The sequence below is a fragment of the Rhincodon typus genome, unplaced genomic scaffold (assembly GCF_021869965.1).
Source record: "Rhincodon typus isolate 14 unplaced genomic scaffold, sRhiTyp1.1 hic_rhity00002757, whole genome shotgun sequence".
Lineage (NCBI taxonomy): Eukaryota > Metazoa > Chordata > Chondrichthyes > Orectolobiformes > Rhincodontidae > Rhincodon > Rhincodon typus.
In genome coordinates this window covers 1,024-20,989 of record NW_025968395.1, presented here as the reverse complement: position 1 = coordinate 20,989, position 19,966 = coordinate 1,024, and the positions used below count along the sequence as shown (strand labels likewise).

Sequence of the window (19,966 nt, the reverse complement as noted above, 5' to 3'; positions counted from 1 at the left end):
CAGCCATATAAATAGTATGGCTACACAAGCAGGTGTAATTGGCTTGGGACTTTGCAGACAGTAATACCTTCTAATTCCTCAAAGCCTGTTCACCATTTACAAGAAAGAAGTCACAATATGATGAAAAACTCTCCCACCTGCTTGGATGACTGCAACTCCAACAACTGTCAACAACCTGAACTCAACTCATTTTAATGCATGTGCTTGATTGGTACATCATCCACCATCTTAAATATTCACCTCCTTCACCATGGAGTACTGTGGCAGCAATGTGCCCTGCAGCAACTCACCAAAGCTCCTTCAACTGCATGTGCCAAACCCACAAGCAACCTGTACCAGCTTGGAAAGGACAGCAAGTGCACGGGAACAGCAATATTGCAAGTTCCCACCAAGCTACATTTCATCATGATTTGGAACTACATTGATATTCCTTCACTGCTGCTGGATCAAAATCCTAGAACACCCTTCTCAACAACACTCAGGGTGTATATAGACTTGACAAATTGAAGTCACAGGCAGCTCACTATTAGGTTCTCAAGGGCATTCAGGGATGGGCCACAAACGGTGGTCTAGTCAACAAAGCCCACATCCTGTGAAAGCAAGAATGCTTTTGGGCATTCTGAAAAACCTCAAAAATGCCAAGTACATAAAGAAGGTATTCCAGCATCTGACAACAGAGAGAGAGGTAAATATTCTAGGTGAAAATCTTTCTTAAAGTCATCAGTAGCCTTAAACCATATCTTTAAGCCAGGATTTCTGCTTCAGGTAAGAGTTAACCAGATGTGTTTTCTGTTTAATCTATATTTGTGAAAACATCCATAGAAACATAATCTAATAATATTTTCAACTGACGGGTTTCCAACACAACAAATTTGAAAAGATCAGTTCATGTAGGATCATGTGCTTACCTTTCTTACGGCACACTTTACATCGGGCATTTTCAGTTGACATATCCCATTTGATACAAGCATCCAACATTCCAAGCAGTACATGCATACGAGAGAAAGTCTGAGCCTCTTGTATAGCACACTTCCATAGCTCCAGGGCAGATGCAACCTGTGGCAAGTTAGTGAAGAGACAATAAGACAGTTTAGAAATAAAAAAGTCTGGTCCTTTCTGGTTGCAAATAGAGGTGATAAATAAACGGAGCCACAGAAAAGGTTACAATGTCAATGACATCTTCAAGCAAAATGTTCAAAGGCAAGCTTTGACTAAACTCAAAAGAAGAATAGAGAGCAGATAGAAGTCTTCTTTAAATTTCGACAACCCATCAATAAGGAGAAATAGCATATTCATTACTTAGTATTACTACAGAAAGACAGGCTGTTCTGTAGCAAGTTCAATGGCTGATAAACTGATACATTGAATCAGTATGAAATAAAGCAGTTTAACGATTCATCTTAGGAAATGTTCTCTCTCTTTGAAGTATGTGTGGAAAACATGGACAATCTTTTTGATTACAAAGGTATCATACTTATGGCTTATACTGTCATATAGCTAGGAGAAAAGTAAATGCTTCACAAATCTGATACATTTAACAATAGTAGAAACGGAGTCCTTTATACTGAAATATTCCCTTCAGACATTTTCTTAACCTTTAACATGATGCAAATAAAAATATTTGGAAACTGCCTTCACTGATTTCTCCAAAGCAAGCAGTCTTGTTGCAAAGCACAAGTTTTCAGCTGCAAGTCTAGGTGGCTCAATCTCCAATCATAGTCTTAGCAGCCAAGCAGTTCCTAACAAAGATCAACACATCTGTGCAAGCTCAATGATGGTTTACCAACTGAACCACAAAAGTAGCTCATTAATCATAGAATCCCTATAGTATGGAAGCAGGCCATTTTTAACCCATTGAGTCCACACTGCCTCTCTGAAGAGTATTCTATCGAGAACCCCCGACCCCCACACACCACCAGCCCCCCCGACCCCCTCCCCCACAATATCCCTGCATTTCTCATGGCTAACCCATCTAGCCTGCACATCCCTGGATACTACGGGCAATTTAGCATGACCAATTCACCTAACTTGCACATCTTTGGACTGTGGGAGGAAACCAGAACACATGGAGGATACCCAAGCAGACACAGGAAGAATGTCTGTGTACAGTCTGCACGGTCACGCAAGGCTATAACCGAACCCGGGTCCCTGGCGCTGTGAAGCAGCAATGCTAACCACTGAGAACTCGGATTATTAAAAACAACTCCCTCTACTTTTAGCTATTTTAATCAACTTATTCAGACATGTTACAGCACACTTCTAGAGCAGATGGGACTTGAACCCAGGCATTCTGGCTCAGTGGTAGTGACTTTACCAATGTGCAAGAATCCCAAGAATGCAGCACTTTTTTTTAAAATTACAAACCTACAAATGACATGTACTGGTCTAACTCATCTTGTAGATCTTTATAAACATCAACTCATTCAACATATTATGACATATCTTTGGAGCAGATGGGACTTGAACTTGGGCTTCTTGATTCAGAAGTGGGGACAACCATGACATCATTAGAGCCATTAAAGAACTCCGCTCTTAGACACAAAGTTCGACCAGTATCAACTGCTTTCAATCACTGCTTGAGCTATCTATTTGATCTTTAAATAGACCCGTCTTTCTATCTCTGATAATCAGAATAATTTAATAATCACAAACTTTCGGAGTTTTTCAATTAAATAAAACAAAGATGAATGGTATGATAATATAGCCTGTGCTACAAAAACGAAAGGTACAATGAAAAATAAGGACCAGCAGTCAAATTAAAATCAAAATCACTCCTTGCCATCTGCTATTCTCCAAAGCACGTAAGAGTCGCTCCTGATAATTTGATTCAGTTTACAGTCTACACTTGCTACTACTGGCTAGACAAATGGATAGTCAATGGTCACCACACGTAACTAGATTAAATAAATATTTATTCAGCAATAACTGATTACTGTGGAACACTACCAACACCTAAAATAGAACCAGGCTCATGTCTTAACTAAAATATAGTAGCACAATACTCTATTTCATGAAAACGACTAATCAATGACTGCCTGTTCCCGATGTTATCCCTCTCCTGAACTACATAAAGTAAATGACTATCCTGTTCAGTTACACTTGCTGATATTGCCCCCTCTTGGTCACATCCGTGCAATGTAATACAGCTGTATGGAGATACATGGTAAGACCAAAACTATTTCATAATACAGTTCCGCATTCATCATTCTGTCTCACAGATGGACTTAATACGTACAATTCAGTAATCACACTGACTTTGCACTAAATGTTACTGAAATGCAATGTGTTCATTTTATGTTTACTTGAATTGCAGTTTTTTTCCAAAACTCAAAACAGCATTTTCAACGTATAATAAAATAGTGGTACTATGACAAATTATAAGTGATGAATTTTATACAGATGCAGATCATAATGTAACATTAAAGCATATTGACTTAAACAGGATTTTCCTTTTTTAATGTATTGGTACAGTTAAGGCTGGTGGAAACACTCCAATTAATTGAAAGTTGGGTTACATTAAAAACAGAACTTGCATTTTTATGGTGCTTTTTAATGCAGTAAAATTTCCCTGGTCCTTCACAGGAGTGTATTTAGATTAAAAAAACAATTATGCACCAAAGACATTAGGACGTGTGACCAAAAGCTTGGACCAAGAGAAGGGTTTTAAGGACCATCTTTAAAGAAGAGAAAGCAGTTAGAAGGGAGAAGCAAGTCCAGTAGCCAGAATCCCAGACTAACGTTCTGGACAATATGATTCAAATATCACCATGATAGATGGCAAAATTTGAATTCAATACAAATCTGAGATAAAAGGTTAGTCTAATTGCAATGATGAACCTGTCATTATTTGTTGAAAAAAATCCATCTGGTTCACCAATGTCCTTTAGGGAAGCAAATCTGTCAAGTCATCAGGGTGAAATTCCCAAATTTACCTTAGCTTCTTCAGCCATTTTTTTCTCCTCATCGATTTCCTCCACTTTTGTTTCCTCGCCTGCTTTTTTCTTCTTTTGCTTGGGGGCCATAAAACCTTGCAGGAATTTCTTTACTATACACTCTTGTAGTGTGATCACACACTCACCCAAATCTTTCAGGCTCTCCAGCGAGCGTACCTAGCAGAGTAACAGCAGAAGATTAGAAAGCATTGACTTGATAGCAGGCACAGGTCCACCAATAATGGCTGAGAAACTGGAGAAATGGAGCCAACATAGGAAAATCCAAGTCTGCCCAGTTTGACTCAACGATAAGATCCTATGCACCAATGAAGGAGCGGCAGAAGGTGTTTGGACTGCAGCCCCAATCAGCATTACAAGAAATAAATTGACTAGAACTAGTCACTCGTTCTCAATTTCCTAGAAAGCGCTGGCTGAATCTCTGATGTAATATGCATTGGGACACTGAAAACATAAACATAAGCGTCAACTGAAGCTTGGCATCCCTTACCAGAAAAGAAAATGCTGAATCACTGGTAAGATAATTACTTTTTTACCTCCCTCCCACATCCCCAAAGGTATCATTCAATTGCAGAAATAAAAATTCAACATGCACTAGCCACTACCTGGTTTCACCTACCCACATCTTCATACAAATGAGTAGCAGGAATAGGCCATTTGGCACTGGATAACTCTTGACTCCTTTATTTGTCAAGAATTTTCATTGTCTTAGAAGTATTCAAAGCCCCTGCTTCCCCAGCCTCCTCTGTGAAAGAAAGTTTCAAAGGCTCATAATCTTCAGAAAATGTGACTCCTAATCTGAGTCAAACAGGAGAAGCCTTATTTTTAAGGCTACGCTCACTGTGTTTTGGCTTGGCCTCTCCCTCATAGTCTTGCATGGTTCAATAAGATAACTTTAATTCTTCTAAACATGTATAAAAACAGTTGCAGCCTGTCCAACCTTTTGTCAAAAGATAACATCCACTTCCCAGCCAGTTGACTGAAACTTCTCCAAACTATTGCTAACTCATTTACGTCCTGTATGCTATTTTTGTGATTCATGTACCAGGCCACTGAAATCCCTCTACACTTCAGTATTCTGTAATCCTTCTCTATTTAAATAGTATGATACTTTTCTATTCTTTTCTGCCAAAGTGAAAAGTTAACATTATTCCACTCCATTCACCATTTTTTATCCATTTACCGAACCCAACGTTATCTCTTTGCAGTCTTCACATTTTCCTCATAACTCTTTTCCACCTGTCTTTATATCATTAGCAAATTTAACCATATATCTGACTCCTTCATCCAATGTCAATTGCACAGATTGCTACAGCCACAGCAGTTCACACTAATTTTTGCAGTGACAACCTGTCACCCCGAGAATGAACAATTTATTACTACTCTTTGTTTTGTGCCCATTAATCAGTTTGATTCCAGTATTTATTATGACAGATGTTGGGTTAAGCTCTGGATCAATGTTGCAAACTACTTGAATATGGGAACATGTGATCCAAGCATGATCACACACTGTACATACATCACAGGACATGTTAGAGAAATGTACAGCACAGAAGCAAGTCATTCAAGCCCATCATCCTTATGCTGGTTCTATGAAAGAGCTCGTGCTTAGTTCTACATACTTGCATTGTCCCTGATGATGAACGTAGGGGTCTATCGAACTCTCTTTTAAATCTAGCTAGAGAGCACTTTTCTAAGAAGAACACTGCAGATCTTGAAACTCGGGTGAAAAAAAGAGTTTCTCTCTCCTTTAAACATTTTATCAATCATTTAAAATCAATGATTTTCAGTTATTGACCAACTTACCATTTTTTGCTCTTTAAATCTGCGAAAACCTACAAACTAAAAGTCACACTTGAGTCACATCGTAACTTTCTCAGCCCTAACTTTTACAATATCTCCTTATCATTAAGGTTTCTCATCCCTGGTTCCATCATAATAAAGCTAGTCAGGCTTCCAGCGCTTTCCCGAAATATGGGGTCCAAAACTGCCTACAACAGGGCGTGGGGGCCAGGACCCCAATTGGGGTCACAGCTGAATTGCTTGGATTCCAAGTTCTTAGGCGGGAACAGCCATCTTCCTATCCCTGATCTTAAGTTCTCACTGAACAGTCATGACAATTTTCAATATGGGGTCACAGTGGAAAAATGTTTGGCAAGCACCGGCCTACAATAATTCAGCTGAGACATAATCGGAGATTTATAAATTTTACTATGACCATTTTGATTTTACATTCTATTCCTCTAATGTCTACTTATGGGCATGAGGATCTTCTTCATTCATGTTTGATCTTTTTAACCAAGTTAACAGCTTGCTCTGCCATCTTCAAAAGTTAATGTAAATGGACATAAAATATCTCTGTTATCATCTACATTTTTCAAAATTATGCTGTTATAGTACACTGTCTTTCAACATCAGTCCTTTGAAATTGCATCACTTTACACTTCTCTGTATTAAGTACAAACCACCATGCTTTTGCCCATGTCATCCATAACCCACTCCTTTCCAATCAAAAGTTTAAAGCTTCCAATAATTTATCCACCACTTTTATTAAGCTAACAGGCCCAACCTCTAGCACTACTGCTATATCCAGTAAGGATTGAAAAACGATAATCAATTTCTGCCTACTTCTACTTTTCCTCATTTCAGTAACCTAGAATGCATTCTATCTCAACCCAATGACTTTCCAACTTGCAGGAATGTTAATCTTTTCATGGAGATTTTCTTATATATTATTATCCTGTCCATAACATCAATCTCCACTCTTAATACAATTTCACATCATCTACTTCCTTTATGAAGAGTTCAGACTTTTGCAATGCCTCGACATCAAGATTTTCCTTTAGATTTTGAAACAAGCACAAACGTTTTCTGAGCTAAGTGCTTACACTTTATGTGCTTATAAAATATTTTTGGGCTCAATATAATTTTTTCTGCTGACCTTTTCTTATAACATCTCTTTGCCTTCTGGACTAACTTCAATTCTCTCCTCTATTTCCTTACTATTCTTGATTATTAACAAAATCTAGTTCTTAACGTCATACTTGGAGATGATAGAAAAAATATATTTCTGTAGAGGGGCTGATTTATAAGAATTTATAAACACAGTTGAGTAAGGCATTTTTATGACATAAATATAAATTGTTAGTTTAAATCCTGATGATATGTTCTTAATGAAGAGTCCAAATCTAAATTTATCTGAATAGTTGTTTGGAACAACTATGCTTTGCTGGGCTAGGACCCATGAGTTTAACTGTCCCACTTTGGTGAACAAAGAAAACAACTGGAATTAAGCCAAACCTTCATTATGACATTAAACTGGAAAAGGAAGCACTGATTTTATTAGCTCTGCTTTGCTGGGAACCAGTTCACAGATTCTGAACAGCTATTAACAAAGAAACACTGTGCTAACATGCCCTGTATAATACAGCTGGTCACCATATAATTACCTCTTTGCTAAGGACAGCAGCACGTCTGTATGATTACTCACCCTCTCCTCAAACTCATCACATTTATCCATGTATCCTAGCCCTCCCTTTTGCAGTCGTGTTGCCACTTCAATTAGGTCAGTTCGCAAGTAATTGAGGAGCTCCTGATGACCATCACAGGACTTGAGGCCAAGGTTTGGTTTCCGTGCCAAGTGCAGTGAGTGAAGGATATCTTGATACCTAAAAATAGAAGCTGCTATTTTTAAAAAAAATCAACCTATATTAAGCTAATTATGCAACAAAGATATATTTTCCAGTTAATAAACTCAATAACTTTTATAATCAGTATAAAAGACAGTCAACATAGTTGAAGATAATAACTGATTAAATCAGTCCATACAGATGATACATACAAGCCGACTAATCTACTTTTATAGTTTGAAGATGAAAAATTAGCTTATTTTCTATATTAAGCTGTAGTCAGTGCACAATTACAGGGAGAACAGCATTTTCAAAACATTGTTGAGTAGGAAGAGGATGAAATTAAATCAGGTGGCACTCCTTCCCAATTTGCAATAGTGACTTATTCTGTAAAGTATGCATACATAGGTAAGGACTGTTCTGGTCATCCTTGTCCCCGATTCCACTCATTTCACTACAAGATAATCAAATAATGAGATTCAGGAGTGATAATTTATTGAAGGTAATACGAAGTGTCTGGCCTTGTAAAACCATTTCCCTAGAACAAGTTAGTATTCTCAATACTCAGGAAGAGAGAAAATATAGAATGCTTCAGCATTCCCTCCACCCCAATTACAGGCAACTGATTAAATTTAGAAATGAAGAAAATAACAAAATGGATTGACCAATCAAACACGCAATTGGATGCCTCATAAAAGTCACATGACCATGGTAGGGTAATTGATTCAATTCCTGTACACCTCTGATTTCGATATATGTAAACACCTCCTTCAGACAGCATTGATCATCAGGAACCAAACCATTTTTCATTCAAGATCAGTGCTATTTCCTAAACAAGACTAAGTGACTCAGCACTAAAGATTGAAGCTCATACGACCCAAGATTACTCTATAATATACTTGAAACCAGCCAGTTAGTGATCTTGTTTTAAATCCTTTAGCAGATTGATCCAAAGTGAATCCTCATGTTCTTAAACAAAATAATATTTTAGTAATTCAATGCCTTCAATGGAAAAAAATCTCCCTTTTAAAAACAGTGCACCAAATTTAGCACTACACCTTTAAAGATTCTGGTCATTAAGTCTGCACACCTGAAATATGGAGTCAGTTTGCAGGAGCAGGAAATATGTTCACCAACATTCCATCACATTCAAGCTCTGCTTTGAATAATTATCTTACTTCAATAAAAGATTAAGATGGCCAATTATGGAAATAAGATCTCATGAGAACAAATAAAGTTACATACTTTGCATTGTCAAAAACCTGTAAATCCACTCAAAGAATGTGTTTAATCAAACACTTGAATTCAGTAGTTACAATAATGCAATACCATCGCAGTTGAAAGCTTAAATTTGCTGGTTAATGATATGCAGGCAATTCCCCACATACTCAATAGGGAAAGAGAGTGTAACATGCTGAAAAGGAAGGTCCCAGAATTAATTCCAAGTTTGTACCCAGTTACCAATGCTAGCCTGAGTGTCTACTGGAGTGTTAAAATTGGCCTTAACTGTTCTAGGGAGTAGAGGAATTTATAAATAAGCTAGAATTTCCCTTCCTGCCAACTCAGTCACACTGTAATTGCCAAAAGAACAGGTTCAGTTGTTATGAATGTCTTTCCATGGACAAACAGACTACCACCAACTACAGAACAAGTATGTTGATGGTGCACTGGAAGGTGTTTGGCATCATGGAACCACAATCTTTTATCAGGCATGTGCCTTCAGGAGAAGATAGAGAGAAAAACTTTCAATAGCTATAGTCAAGGATGCAATAAGTATTTCTGATATAGCCAGAGTAATGCGAACAGTATTGCTCACTAGGAGTACCTTCACTAAAAAAGTTTTTGATAGTGAGTTGACAGTGCCAGTTCAGTTTAAAGATAAAGTGCTACAATTGTAAAGAACATGAATTGATTCTGCTTTTCCGAGGCAAGTACAGCAAGCTATGGAACTTTGAAGACTTACTTTTTCTGAAGACGTTCTTTGAGAGCACTCTCTCTGGCACCTTGCAAGTGAAGACAGTTTAGGAGTTCATCGAGTTCTTTCTGAGCGTCACAAATAAACCTGTAGATAAAAATCAATAACACTGCCAATCAATATTTCCAGAGGCAGAAACCACTGACTCATAGTGAACAAATGCCTGAACAGAAAATACCAAAATACTCAAATCTCTAGGAAAAAGCTGACATGCCTGCAAAAGTCAGCTAAATCATCCCAATTAGGGTTGCATAATCCCTGCATACAGAGTTTAGTTAAACAAATAATGTGCAGGATGTTAATCATTTGAAAAATTACAAAATTGCAATGGAGACATTCTAAATTCAAATGTGGGGCCAATTTTATTCAAAGTGTTTTCATGAACGTCTTTTCACTCTTTATAGGACAGTTGACTTATTGAGTCATACAGCATAGAAATAGATCATTCGGCCTAATTCGTTTGCGCCGGCCAGACATCTCAATCTGACCTAGTCCCATTTGCCAGTATTTGGCCCACACTCCTCTAAACCATTCTGGTATATAATGTAAAGAAATATTCTTTTGCTTTACTGATCACAAATATGTCTTAGGCCTTTTCTTTATATGGGATTCTGTAACAGGACTTCAAGATTTAAACTCCAGAAACAGTTTTGAGACATGGTTCAAATTTTCTGCAGTAACAAAATTCCCTCAAGATTTTCTGGCCACAATTTCCTCCGCTCTTAAGTTGGCAATTAAGGGTATTTAATGTTCTGCTAACACAAAAACTGACATGGTGAGTGCACGTTACTGGAATACGGAGTAGGAAGACATTCAAGCTGAATCTTGATCCTCATCATAACTAGGTCAACTGCTGTCCTAGCATTGTTCAAAGTCCCAGAACACTTCCCTCCACTTGGTGCAAGAGCACTACTTGTGCAATAAAACCACACCAGTGATTGGGGAAAAAATAAACTAGAATTTGTATTTAAAACCAACAGATTTTGAGTAGTTTCTAAAACATTCACTACTACAAAGCCTGATCTCTGTTAGAATCCAAACTATTAGATAGGAGTAAACACTGAAAAAGCAGGACATACCATAGGTTTTGTCCTTGTTTTGGAACAGTGGTTTCAATGCAAATATCTGCAGTATGGGAGGACCCCTGGTGGCCACTGTCATTTAAGCTGCTGTCAGCAATGCTATCATCATCATTACCTAGAAGAGAAAAGTCGAGTTACCTATAATTTCAGGATATAGCACTCAGTTTATATCAAGTTATAAAGAGACCAAATATCAGCATTCTTAACATAATTATCCAAACACAATTAACTAAGCAAACAGAAACATATAACTTTCTACCTATCACAAACTGATGCAATCACAGCTTCCTTTCCACAAGGGAATTTTGTGAAGAAAGATGCCAGATTCTTACTTTTAAAAACCTTTATCATGTTTTTGCTACACATCAGGATCAACACCGGAAAACAGAAGTTTCTCATTCCAGTTGCATCATGTCTGATGCAGAGAAAAGCTTCCCCAATCTCACCAGCACCGTGATTTTCATTTCACAAGTTAGCCATTTTTGGTTTCCCAGAGCAAGATTACCAATCAGTACCAAACTAGGAATTAGACCAACGTGGCACAAACAGCAGAGGATTTCTGATTCTAATCGTATATACAGGATTTAAACACAGGTGAAAATTGCAAACAATACTCCAGGGGCTGCTCACTACTGTTCTGTACAATTGAAGGAAGACATCTTTGCTCCTATGTATAAATCCTTTTGTGATGAAGGTTAACATGCAATTAGGAATGGTCTGCCGCACCCGCATACTGGCTTTCAGTGACTTATAAACAAGGACACCCAGATCCCTTTGGACAATAACACCTTCTAATCTCTCACCTTTTAAGAAATACTCTGCACTTTTGTTCTTCCTACCAAAGTGGATAACTCACACTTAACCAGATTATATTCCATCTGGCATGCAGTTTCCAACTAAGCCTGTATAAACCCCCTTGAAGCCTTTCTGCAACCACTTCACAATTCAAATTCCCACCAAGATTTAAATCATCTATAAACTTGCAATTATTACAATTGACCCCTACATCCAAACCATTGATATAGATGGGGAAAAGATGGAGCTCAAGACTGATCCTTGCAGCACTCTACTGGCCGCAGCTTGTCAATCTGAGAATGTCCTATTTATTTCTAAACTCTGCTTCTAGGATGCTAGTACAGTACCCCTAATCCCATGTGTTTCAATTTGTTTGGGATTTTATCAACAGCCTTCTGAATAACCAAGTGCACTATATCCAGGTTCCCCCAAACTGAAACGGCCAGTTACATCTTCAAATAAAAACTCTAATCAGATTTGTCAGACATGAATGCTATTTTCTTTAACAGTGGAGTTATATTTGAAACCTTCCAATCTAGAAGCACTGTTGTGGAGTTGAGAAGTTTGAACGATGATCGCCAAAGCTTCCACAATCTCTAGTGCCATTTCTTTCATGTTTACTGCGAAAGTCATTGTGTCCCAGGGATGTGAACTTTCAGTCCCATTACTTTCCCCAATAATGCATTTTTACAAAGACCAATTTATATCAGTTACACACTCTTACCAGATTCTTGCATTTTTATATTTCAGGGAGAGGTGTTTTGTTTTAAGGCATATGAGAGCTGGAGAAGTAGTAGGTAATTGGTTCTTTGAGTCTGCTCTGCTATTCAACGTGATCATGGCTAATTTGATAATCCTCAACTCCACTCTCCTGACTCACCCCCATGACCCTTGATTCCATTATTGATTAAGAATCTATCTCAGCCTTGAATAAACCTACCATGAGCTTTGACACTCTGTGGTAAACATTTCCAAAGATTTGTATTCTCAAAAAAAATTCCTCATGTGTCCTAAATGGACAGCCCCTTACTTTGAGATGACGCCTTCTGGTCCTAGACTCTCCCACAAAAGAAAACCACCTCTCCACATTGACTCAGTCAGGACCTCTTCAAATCTTGTATGCTTCAATAACCTTCTCAATCTTCTAAACTCCAATGGGTACAAGTCCAAACTATTCAACTTCTCCTTTTAAGAAAATCTGCCCATATCCCGATTGTCCCAGCAAACCTCCTCTGACTGCATCAAATGCTAATATCTCTTTCTTTAGATTATGGGCCCAAAATTGTTCACAGTATTCCAGGTGTGGTCTGATTGGTGCCTTTATAGTTCTAGCAGGACCTTGATTTTAACATGCTATTTCCTTTGAAGTAAAGGCCAAAAGTCAATTTGCCTTCTATATTACACATTAAACTTGGATATGCTAGCTTTTTGACACATGGACAAGGACCCTCAAATTTCTATGTGTTGTAGCTTTCTGCATTCATTCTCCATTTAAACAATATTTAGCCCTTCTATTTTTCCTGCCAAAGTGCATGACCTCATATTTTCCCATACTAAATTTTATCACCCACATTTTGCCAATTCACTTAACCTGACATATTCTTCTGCAGACACTGTCATCCTCACTATTTCATCTTCCTCTTACTTGTGTGGCATTCGCAATCTTGGCAATTATGCATTTACTTCTCTCATTCAAATCATTAATATATATTCTAAATAATTGTGGCCCCTAGCATAGATTCCTATGACATTCTACTACTTTCAGGTTGCCATCCTGAAAATGGCCCCCGTCCCAAATTTCTGTCTTCTATTTGTTAGTGAATCCTTTATCCATGCTAATATACTACTCCCAAAATCATGAGTTCTTATTTTAAGTATCTTATCGAATAACTTTTGGAAATGCAAACATGTTGCATTGTCTGTTTCTCTTTTCGCTAGCCTGTTTGTTACCAACTCAAGGAATTCTAATAAATGTGTCAGACATGATTTCCCCTTCAATGAAGCCATGCTGACTGTTTTATTAGATTATGTATTTCTAAGTGTCCTGCTATTATGTATTTTACGATAAACTTTAATACTTTCCCAATAACAGATGTTAAGCTAACTGGCCTTTAGTTCTATATTTTGTGTCACCTTCCCTTTTTGAATAAACGCATTACACCAGCAGTTTTCCAATTGTCTGTGGGACTTTTTCACGACTGAAGGATTCTTGGAAGACTACTATCAGTGCATCCACTATCTCTGTGGCCACTTCTTTTAATAACTTAGGTTGCAATCCATCAGGTACAAGGTATTTATTGGCTTTGAGGCCCATTAGATTCCTTAGTACTTTTAGTCTTTTGATAGTGTATTTATACTCTCCCCAACCTCACACTTCAACTCTTTGATTATTTATTGTTTTCAGAATGGTATTAATGTCATCTGACATGAAAGACTGTACTTAATCAACACTCCTGCCATTTTCTAGTTCCCCATTATTTCCCTAGCCTCATTCTCCAAGAGGTCGATGTTCATTTTGGACTCTCTCTTTTCATATTTTCATATTTAAAGAAGCATTTATCCTTTTTTTTAAATTCATTTGAGGGATGTGAGCATTGCTGGCTGGCCAATTATTTGGATGATAGGTATTCATAATATATTAATGATATGAAGTTCAATATTTAGAATTAAAAGTTAAAAAGATCTCTTTAGAAGTTATTTAAAACCAAAGGAAGAAATTATGAAGTAGAGGAGAGAGACCAGAAAATGTCTATTTTCTTACTGATATTGGCTTTACCATGTAAAATCATAGGCAGACCTAGGCAGAAATAAACACCCAGCAGTATAGAGCCAGTGATTGTGCCCCCTAGATGACAGATGGCAGAGAGCACAGAATTGCAAGTGCCAATATCTCAATGTTTCTTGCCTGTAGACTCCATTTGCAAAAGTATGCTCATCTGACACCCAAACAAGCACTTTCAAACTCAGATCACAGGAAAGCAACCAGGAGCAAGAGAAACTAGCTCATTTTATTTCTTGCCTGGCTGCTGAGGCTAATTTTAGCATGAACATCAGGTATTCTAGTCCATATTGCTGAGTACAATACTTAGACCAGAAGGACAACTGATATCTTTGGTCATTTTAAGACAACGGTTTCTTGATTTTGAGTAAAGGAAGACTGGCATTCATATAGCACTTTTCACAACATCAGCCATCGCAAAGCACTTTATGCCTAATGAAGCACATTTGAAAACATTATTACTGATGTATCATAGGAAACTCAGGGCACAGGGCATTGTCCTTTGCCATAGATTTTCTCAGTTATTTTACTGAATGAATAGAGGTAGCTATGTTTAGAGGCAAATTAAAAAGTAAAAGATTGTCATTTTACTTTTGGAATCCTGGTCCTCTTCATGTTGAATGTATTCTTCAGGAATGGTAAAGCTGTAGTCAATGCTGTCATGCACCCAACCTTTCTCTACATACAGACCAGGCACCAGATCCGAAAACAGCCAGTATCTACAGAAAAGATGAATCACAAGTCTGTTTAGATGAAAGCAAGCCCCTATACGACCCAACATCCAACATTCTGTTCTAACATGTTTTGCTATAATGGAAACATCAGCCTGAAATAATTAACATTTTTCAAGAAAGAACACAGAATATTGAGTAACATCCTACAAGCCATTGCACAAACATAATTTGCTTTTGCAATGAAATAATAAAATTTTGACATTCCTTTACTCCTCAGCTTCACCCAGCTAATGATAAACTTGGTTACTTTCCACAAAGGGTACTCCCAATTCCAAAGTGCAAAGCAACTACAACAAGCTCCTGCATAGTACATTTCCAATTACAGCTGAAGGCTCTGAACAGATCATTGGGGTCTTCTGTTTTTGTTCAATGTGGGTTTTACTGGCTGGGGCAGCTTATACTGCACCCCCCAAACTGTTCTTGAGGTGGTGGTGATAAGCTGTCTTCCTGAATTACTGTGTGCATTTGGTCTGGGTACACCTATAGAACACGGCCTCCAGCAATAGTGAAGGAATGGCAATATAGTTCCATGTCAGGGTTGTGTGCAGCATGGAGGGGAACCTGTACGTGGTGGTATTCCCAAGCAGTTTTTGTCGTTCCCTCTATGTGGTAGAGGCTGTTGATTGTAAAGGTGCCAACAAAGGAGCCATGGTAAGTTGCTGCAGTGCAACAGTATGTATTGCTGACATGATGTATCAGAGGCGAAGGTAGTAAATATTGAAAGTGGTTGATTAGGTGCCGACTAAGCGTGCTCCTTTACTCAGAATGGTGTCAAGATTCCAGTGTTGTGGAAGTGGCGTTAATCTAGGCAAGCAGAAAGTATTCTATCACATTCCTGATTTGTGCCTTGCAGGTAATGGACAAGCATTGACAAGAAAGGAGGTGAGCTACTTAAGTCAGATTTCCTAATCACTGACATGCTCCTGAAGGCCCAGCACTTATAAAGCTGAAACAAAAACAGAAATTGCTGGAGAAACTCAGCAGTTCTGGCAGTATCTGTGGGAAGAAAGCAGAGTTAAAGATCTGCAGTCGCTGCCAGACTTGCTGAGTTTCTCCAGCAATTTCTGTTTTTGTTTCAGATATCCAGCATCCACACTTTTGTTTTATTTATAAAGCAGTTTCTGATCAATAGTAATGCTCAGAATATTGATGATTAGGGATTCATTGATAGCGATGTTCAGATTCTCTCTGATTGGAGATGATTATTAAACGGGCAATGGTGTGGCATGAATGTTATTTGTCACTTTTCAGCACAAGCCTGAATTTTTCCAAGCTTCACTACACACGGCTGTGAGCAAATTCCATGAGGAGCCATAAATGATATTAAAAACCGTGCAAATTGCCAGCAAACACTCTCATTTCTGAATTTATGATGGAGGCCAGGTTATTGATGAAGCAGCTGATTTTGGTTTGACCTACAATACTACCTTGAGGAACCCTTGCAAAGACATCCCAGGACTGAGGTGATTAACAACCACAACCACCTTTCTTTGTGTGAGGCCTAACTGCAATTTTAACCACAGGCGTGAGCACGGATGGTACTGAGACTTTGCTCAGGGTAACATAGAAGCAAGAGAATCAAGGAATAGAATACAAAAAGTGTTCAAAATTTTTATTTATGTCTCCAGGAGTGCTGCTCTTCTCTGTGCCAGGCTTCTTCCCCACTAGATCAATTTACAAACCAACAGGAATCATTTCTTCAATTCACCAGTAACAGCTTACTGAAACTTGAATTTGTGCTCCCACCTATTGGTCAGAATCAACATACTGCCGAGTTCAGGCAAGCTGCTCAATGCAAGGGTGTCTGAGGTCAAAGAATTAAATTTCCTCTCCTGTTATGGATCAGATGGTTAGGTAACCATCTGTTCAATTCATGTCAAGTTAACATTTTATTGAGTTTTGAGAAACCTCAATTGGACAGTAGCACAATAGCTATTCTTTTCCCATCAGATGGCAGTATAATAGGAGTATGAATAATGAAAAGTTAAGTCCACTTGAACAGAAAGGGCTTCTGTTTTTGCTCCTTGTAGTTATGTTAACATTTAAAAAACCTAAAAAGCCAACTATTTTTCACCATAGAATTGGGTGCAACCTTGACAGAAGCCAAATGAAAATGGCAAAACATTTTTTTTGAAAGGAGAAACCATACATACCTGTTGTGGTTACGGTCTGTGCCCAACGGTGATCGATGCAAGACAAGCTTGGCTTTTGCAATTCCCTCCTGAAAGGCCTTCTCGGCTGCTGCTTTGTGTTTACGAATCCTTTCTACTTCCACCTCCTTCTCCATCCTTTCTTTTTCTTGCTTTTCCCGCTCTTCTTTCTCTTTTTTAGCCTGCAATGCCATCAATCGCCTGCTTTTAATTGCACTAATGAGGTCTTCACTGCCATTGACGTCAGTTAATAAATCATTTCCACCTTTGTCCACTTCTAGCTTCTTATCAAATTCCTTCTTCTCTGGCTTTTTCTTGTCACCCATTTTGTTGTTTTCTGGCTCTTTCTTTTTTGCTTCCATCTCTTTTTTCTTTTGCTTTTCTGCTTTCTTCCGATCATTTTCTTCTTTTTGCATGGCCAGTCTCTCCTTCCACAGCTCTGCAGATTTATGCTGTGAATCCTCCATGTGATCCTGAACTGAGTAAGTCATCAGAATCCGATGGCAGAGCGCTGATAAAATCTTTACTTTCTCTTCTGGGGTCAGTTCAAAAAACTCAGAAGTCTCCAACTTATCTAGTAATTCATCTGCAACTTCATTATCTTCAAATCCCATAGAATCTTTGCTGTCTTCATTCGTTTCTGATGCTTCACTTTCATTTTGTACATCTGACTTGCGCATGCAGAGCCGAACAAGCTCCGAAGCAGAGTGCAAGGTCAGAGGAATTTCAGAAAGCTTCATCCCCAATTCTCTGTAGTCTTCTGCAATTTCATCTTGCAGCAAAGTTTGAAGGAGAATCAACAGAACTCTGTTCAAATAGAGGAAACCTCTCTTTTCAGAGGTCAGTGCTTCCATCAAGGAGACTGCAGTAATTGGATACTGGTCATCTGGCATTAGCAGACCAGCATAACAACTGAGGAACTCAACCACCATAGCAACATCACCAAAAAGTGTGTTCGGGAGCCCTTCAGGTGTATCAACTAGCTTAAGTGCAGGTAAGCTCTTTCCCGCAAGAGTCTGATCTTCAAATCTCTTCTGTTTTTCCAGTTTTAATTGCATCTCCTTCTCTCGCCGTTCTTTAGCCTTTTCCTTTAGTTTTTTCTTTAGCTCTTCGCGCTTTTTTTTGTGATAATCTGCTCTTTCTTCTAGAGTCATCATTGCCCATTTCCTCTTGTGCTCCAATATCTCATAACGTTTCTGAACAAGATCACCAACTTCTTCTGGTAGACGAGCACGTTCTTCAGCAGAAAGCACTTTGGCCACCCGGGTGATGAATGCAGACACTGCACCTTTCTTCTCCTCCTTTCCCTTATTATCTTTGTAATATCGAAGGAATTGTAAGGCCAAAGGTGGCAGGTATTTCTGAGGTTTAGACATAGATCTTGAGGCTCCTCCAACACCCTTCGGGGATTTTCCAGTCTTGGATGTATTGGATTTTGCCATCTCAAAAAGCGTCATCTGTTTCATCTTCAACTTTGGAGTTTTCAGACTCTTTTTTGGAGATTTGCTATTCCCTGCTGACTTCTGCCCATTGAGCAACTTAGCCTTGTTCTTGGATTTCTCTTTTTTGTTCACTTTATCCTTAGTTTGCAGCTTTTTTAAGTTCCGAGCAGCACTGGAGCCCTTTTTGGGAATGTGGAAGTTGGTGTTCAATTTGGTTGGTGTTACAATCTTCATTACTTCTTCCAGTTCTTGTTCTGGAGACCTTTTGGAATTGTATGTCATTCCAGTCCCATTCATAGCCTTTTTCACATGCACATGACCCCATAACGTTGGGCTCAAAGGAGGGTTCCGAGAAACCTTCTCTTTGCTACCATTCTTCCGCTTCTTATTTTTCTCTTTGCTAGGGTCCCCATCTCCTTTTGCTTTTTTTGAGGTTTTACCTTCTGGTGAGACAGTATTTTTCCTTTTTCCTAAGTTCACAACAGGGTTATGAATCATGTACTGAAACAAATGCAAAAATATTTTATTATGTAGCAATGGCCAAGCTTATACAATACAACACATGGCAGAAACAATAAGTCATGAATTGTTCATTTCAAACAATTATTGAAAAAAGCTTGAAATTATGTATATTACAAATGTGCAATGCTCACTTAAATGAACTCTGAATAGGGATAGTTCCAAATGGCAAGGTTATGCAATAACCTTTACTCTATTCCATCCTAATTACTGCCTTTATGGTCCTCATCTCTGCTTGCTTAAGGCAAAAGCATAAAGCTCAACAGGTTTAGTTATCCATAAACAGATATAATTCTAAATAAAAACAAGCAGCTGGAGAAACTCAGCAGCATCTATGGAGAGAGAAACTGCTTCAATGCTTCAAGCCCAGAGTAACTCTTCCTTGAAACTGGAGAAACATACCGGGCTTGAAATGTTAATTCTGTTTCCTTCTCCAAAGATGCTGCTAAACCTGACAAGGTTGTCTAATATTTTCTCTTTTCATTTCAGACCTCCAACATCTGAAGTACTTTGCTTTTATTATAAGGATGAGAAGTCATGGGCTTCCTTTACTACAAAGATGGAAGCCAATCTGTTCTGCCTGGCATTTCAAATCAGCCAAACCTCTCCCAGTCACTTTTGCCACTTTGGCTCTCCATCTTAGCTCCTGTCCCACTTTCCCTCATACAACACCCCTTTACAAAAGCGTTCTTCTCCTTGAGACCATACTAATCATTTAAACCAATTGCCTTTCAGCAGCTAGCCACCCAACTTCCTTTCCGGGTTCCAGGGCTAGGCACAACTGAAAATTGCTTTGTCTACTGCTACCCATCTTTCAAAATAGCACCATCACCATACCAAACACATCTTCCCCTCTCAGCAGCATTCTGCAGGGACTATTCCCTCTGTGGCACCCTGGTCAATCCACCATC

At 38.4% G+C, this 19,966-nt stretch overlaps 1 protein-coding gene across 1 annotated transcript; it reads right to left on the bottom strand.

The window, feature by feature from the left end:
- Positions 1 to 843: 843 nt before the first annotated feature.
- On the bottom strand, positions 844 to 19,037 carry LOC109910830 (bromodomain adjacent to zinc finger domain, 1B; the record flags this gene model as incomplete). Its single annotated transcript, XM_048593389.1, has 7 exons — positions 844 to 1,056; positions 3,933 to 4,109; positions 7,441 to 7,618; positions 9,543 to 9,641; positions 10,634 to 10,751; positions 14,802 to 14,929; positions 17,098 to 19,037. Coding segments are annotated over 7 exons (2,853 nt in total), but the record flags the coding sequence as incomplete, so codon positions are not given.
- Positions 19,038 to 19,966: the final 929 nt, after the last annotated feature.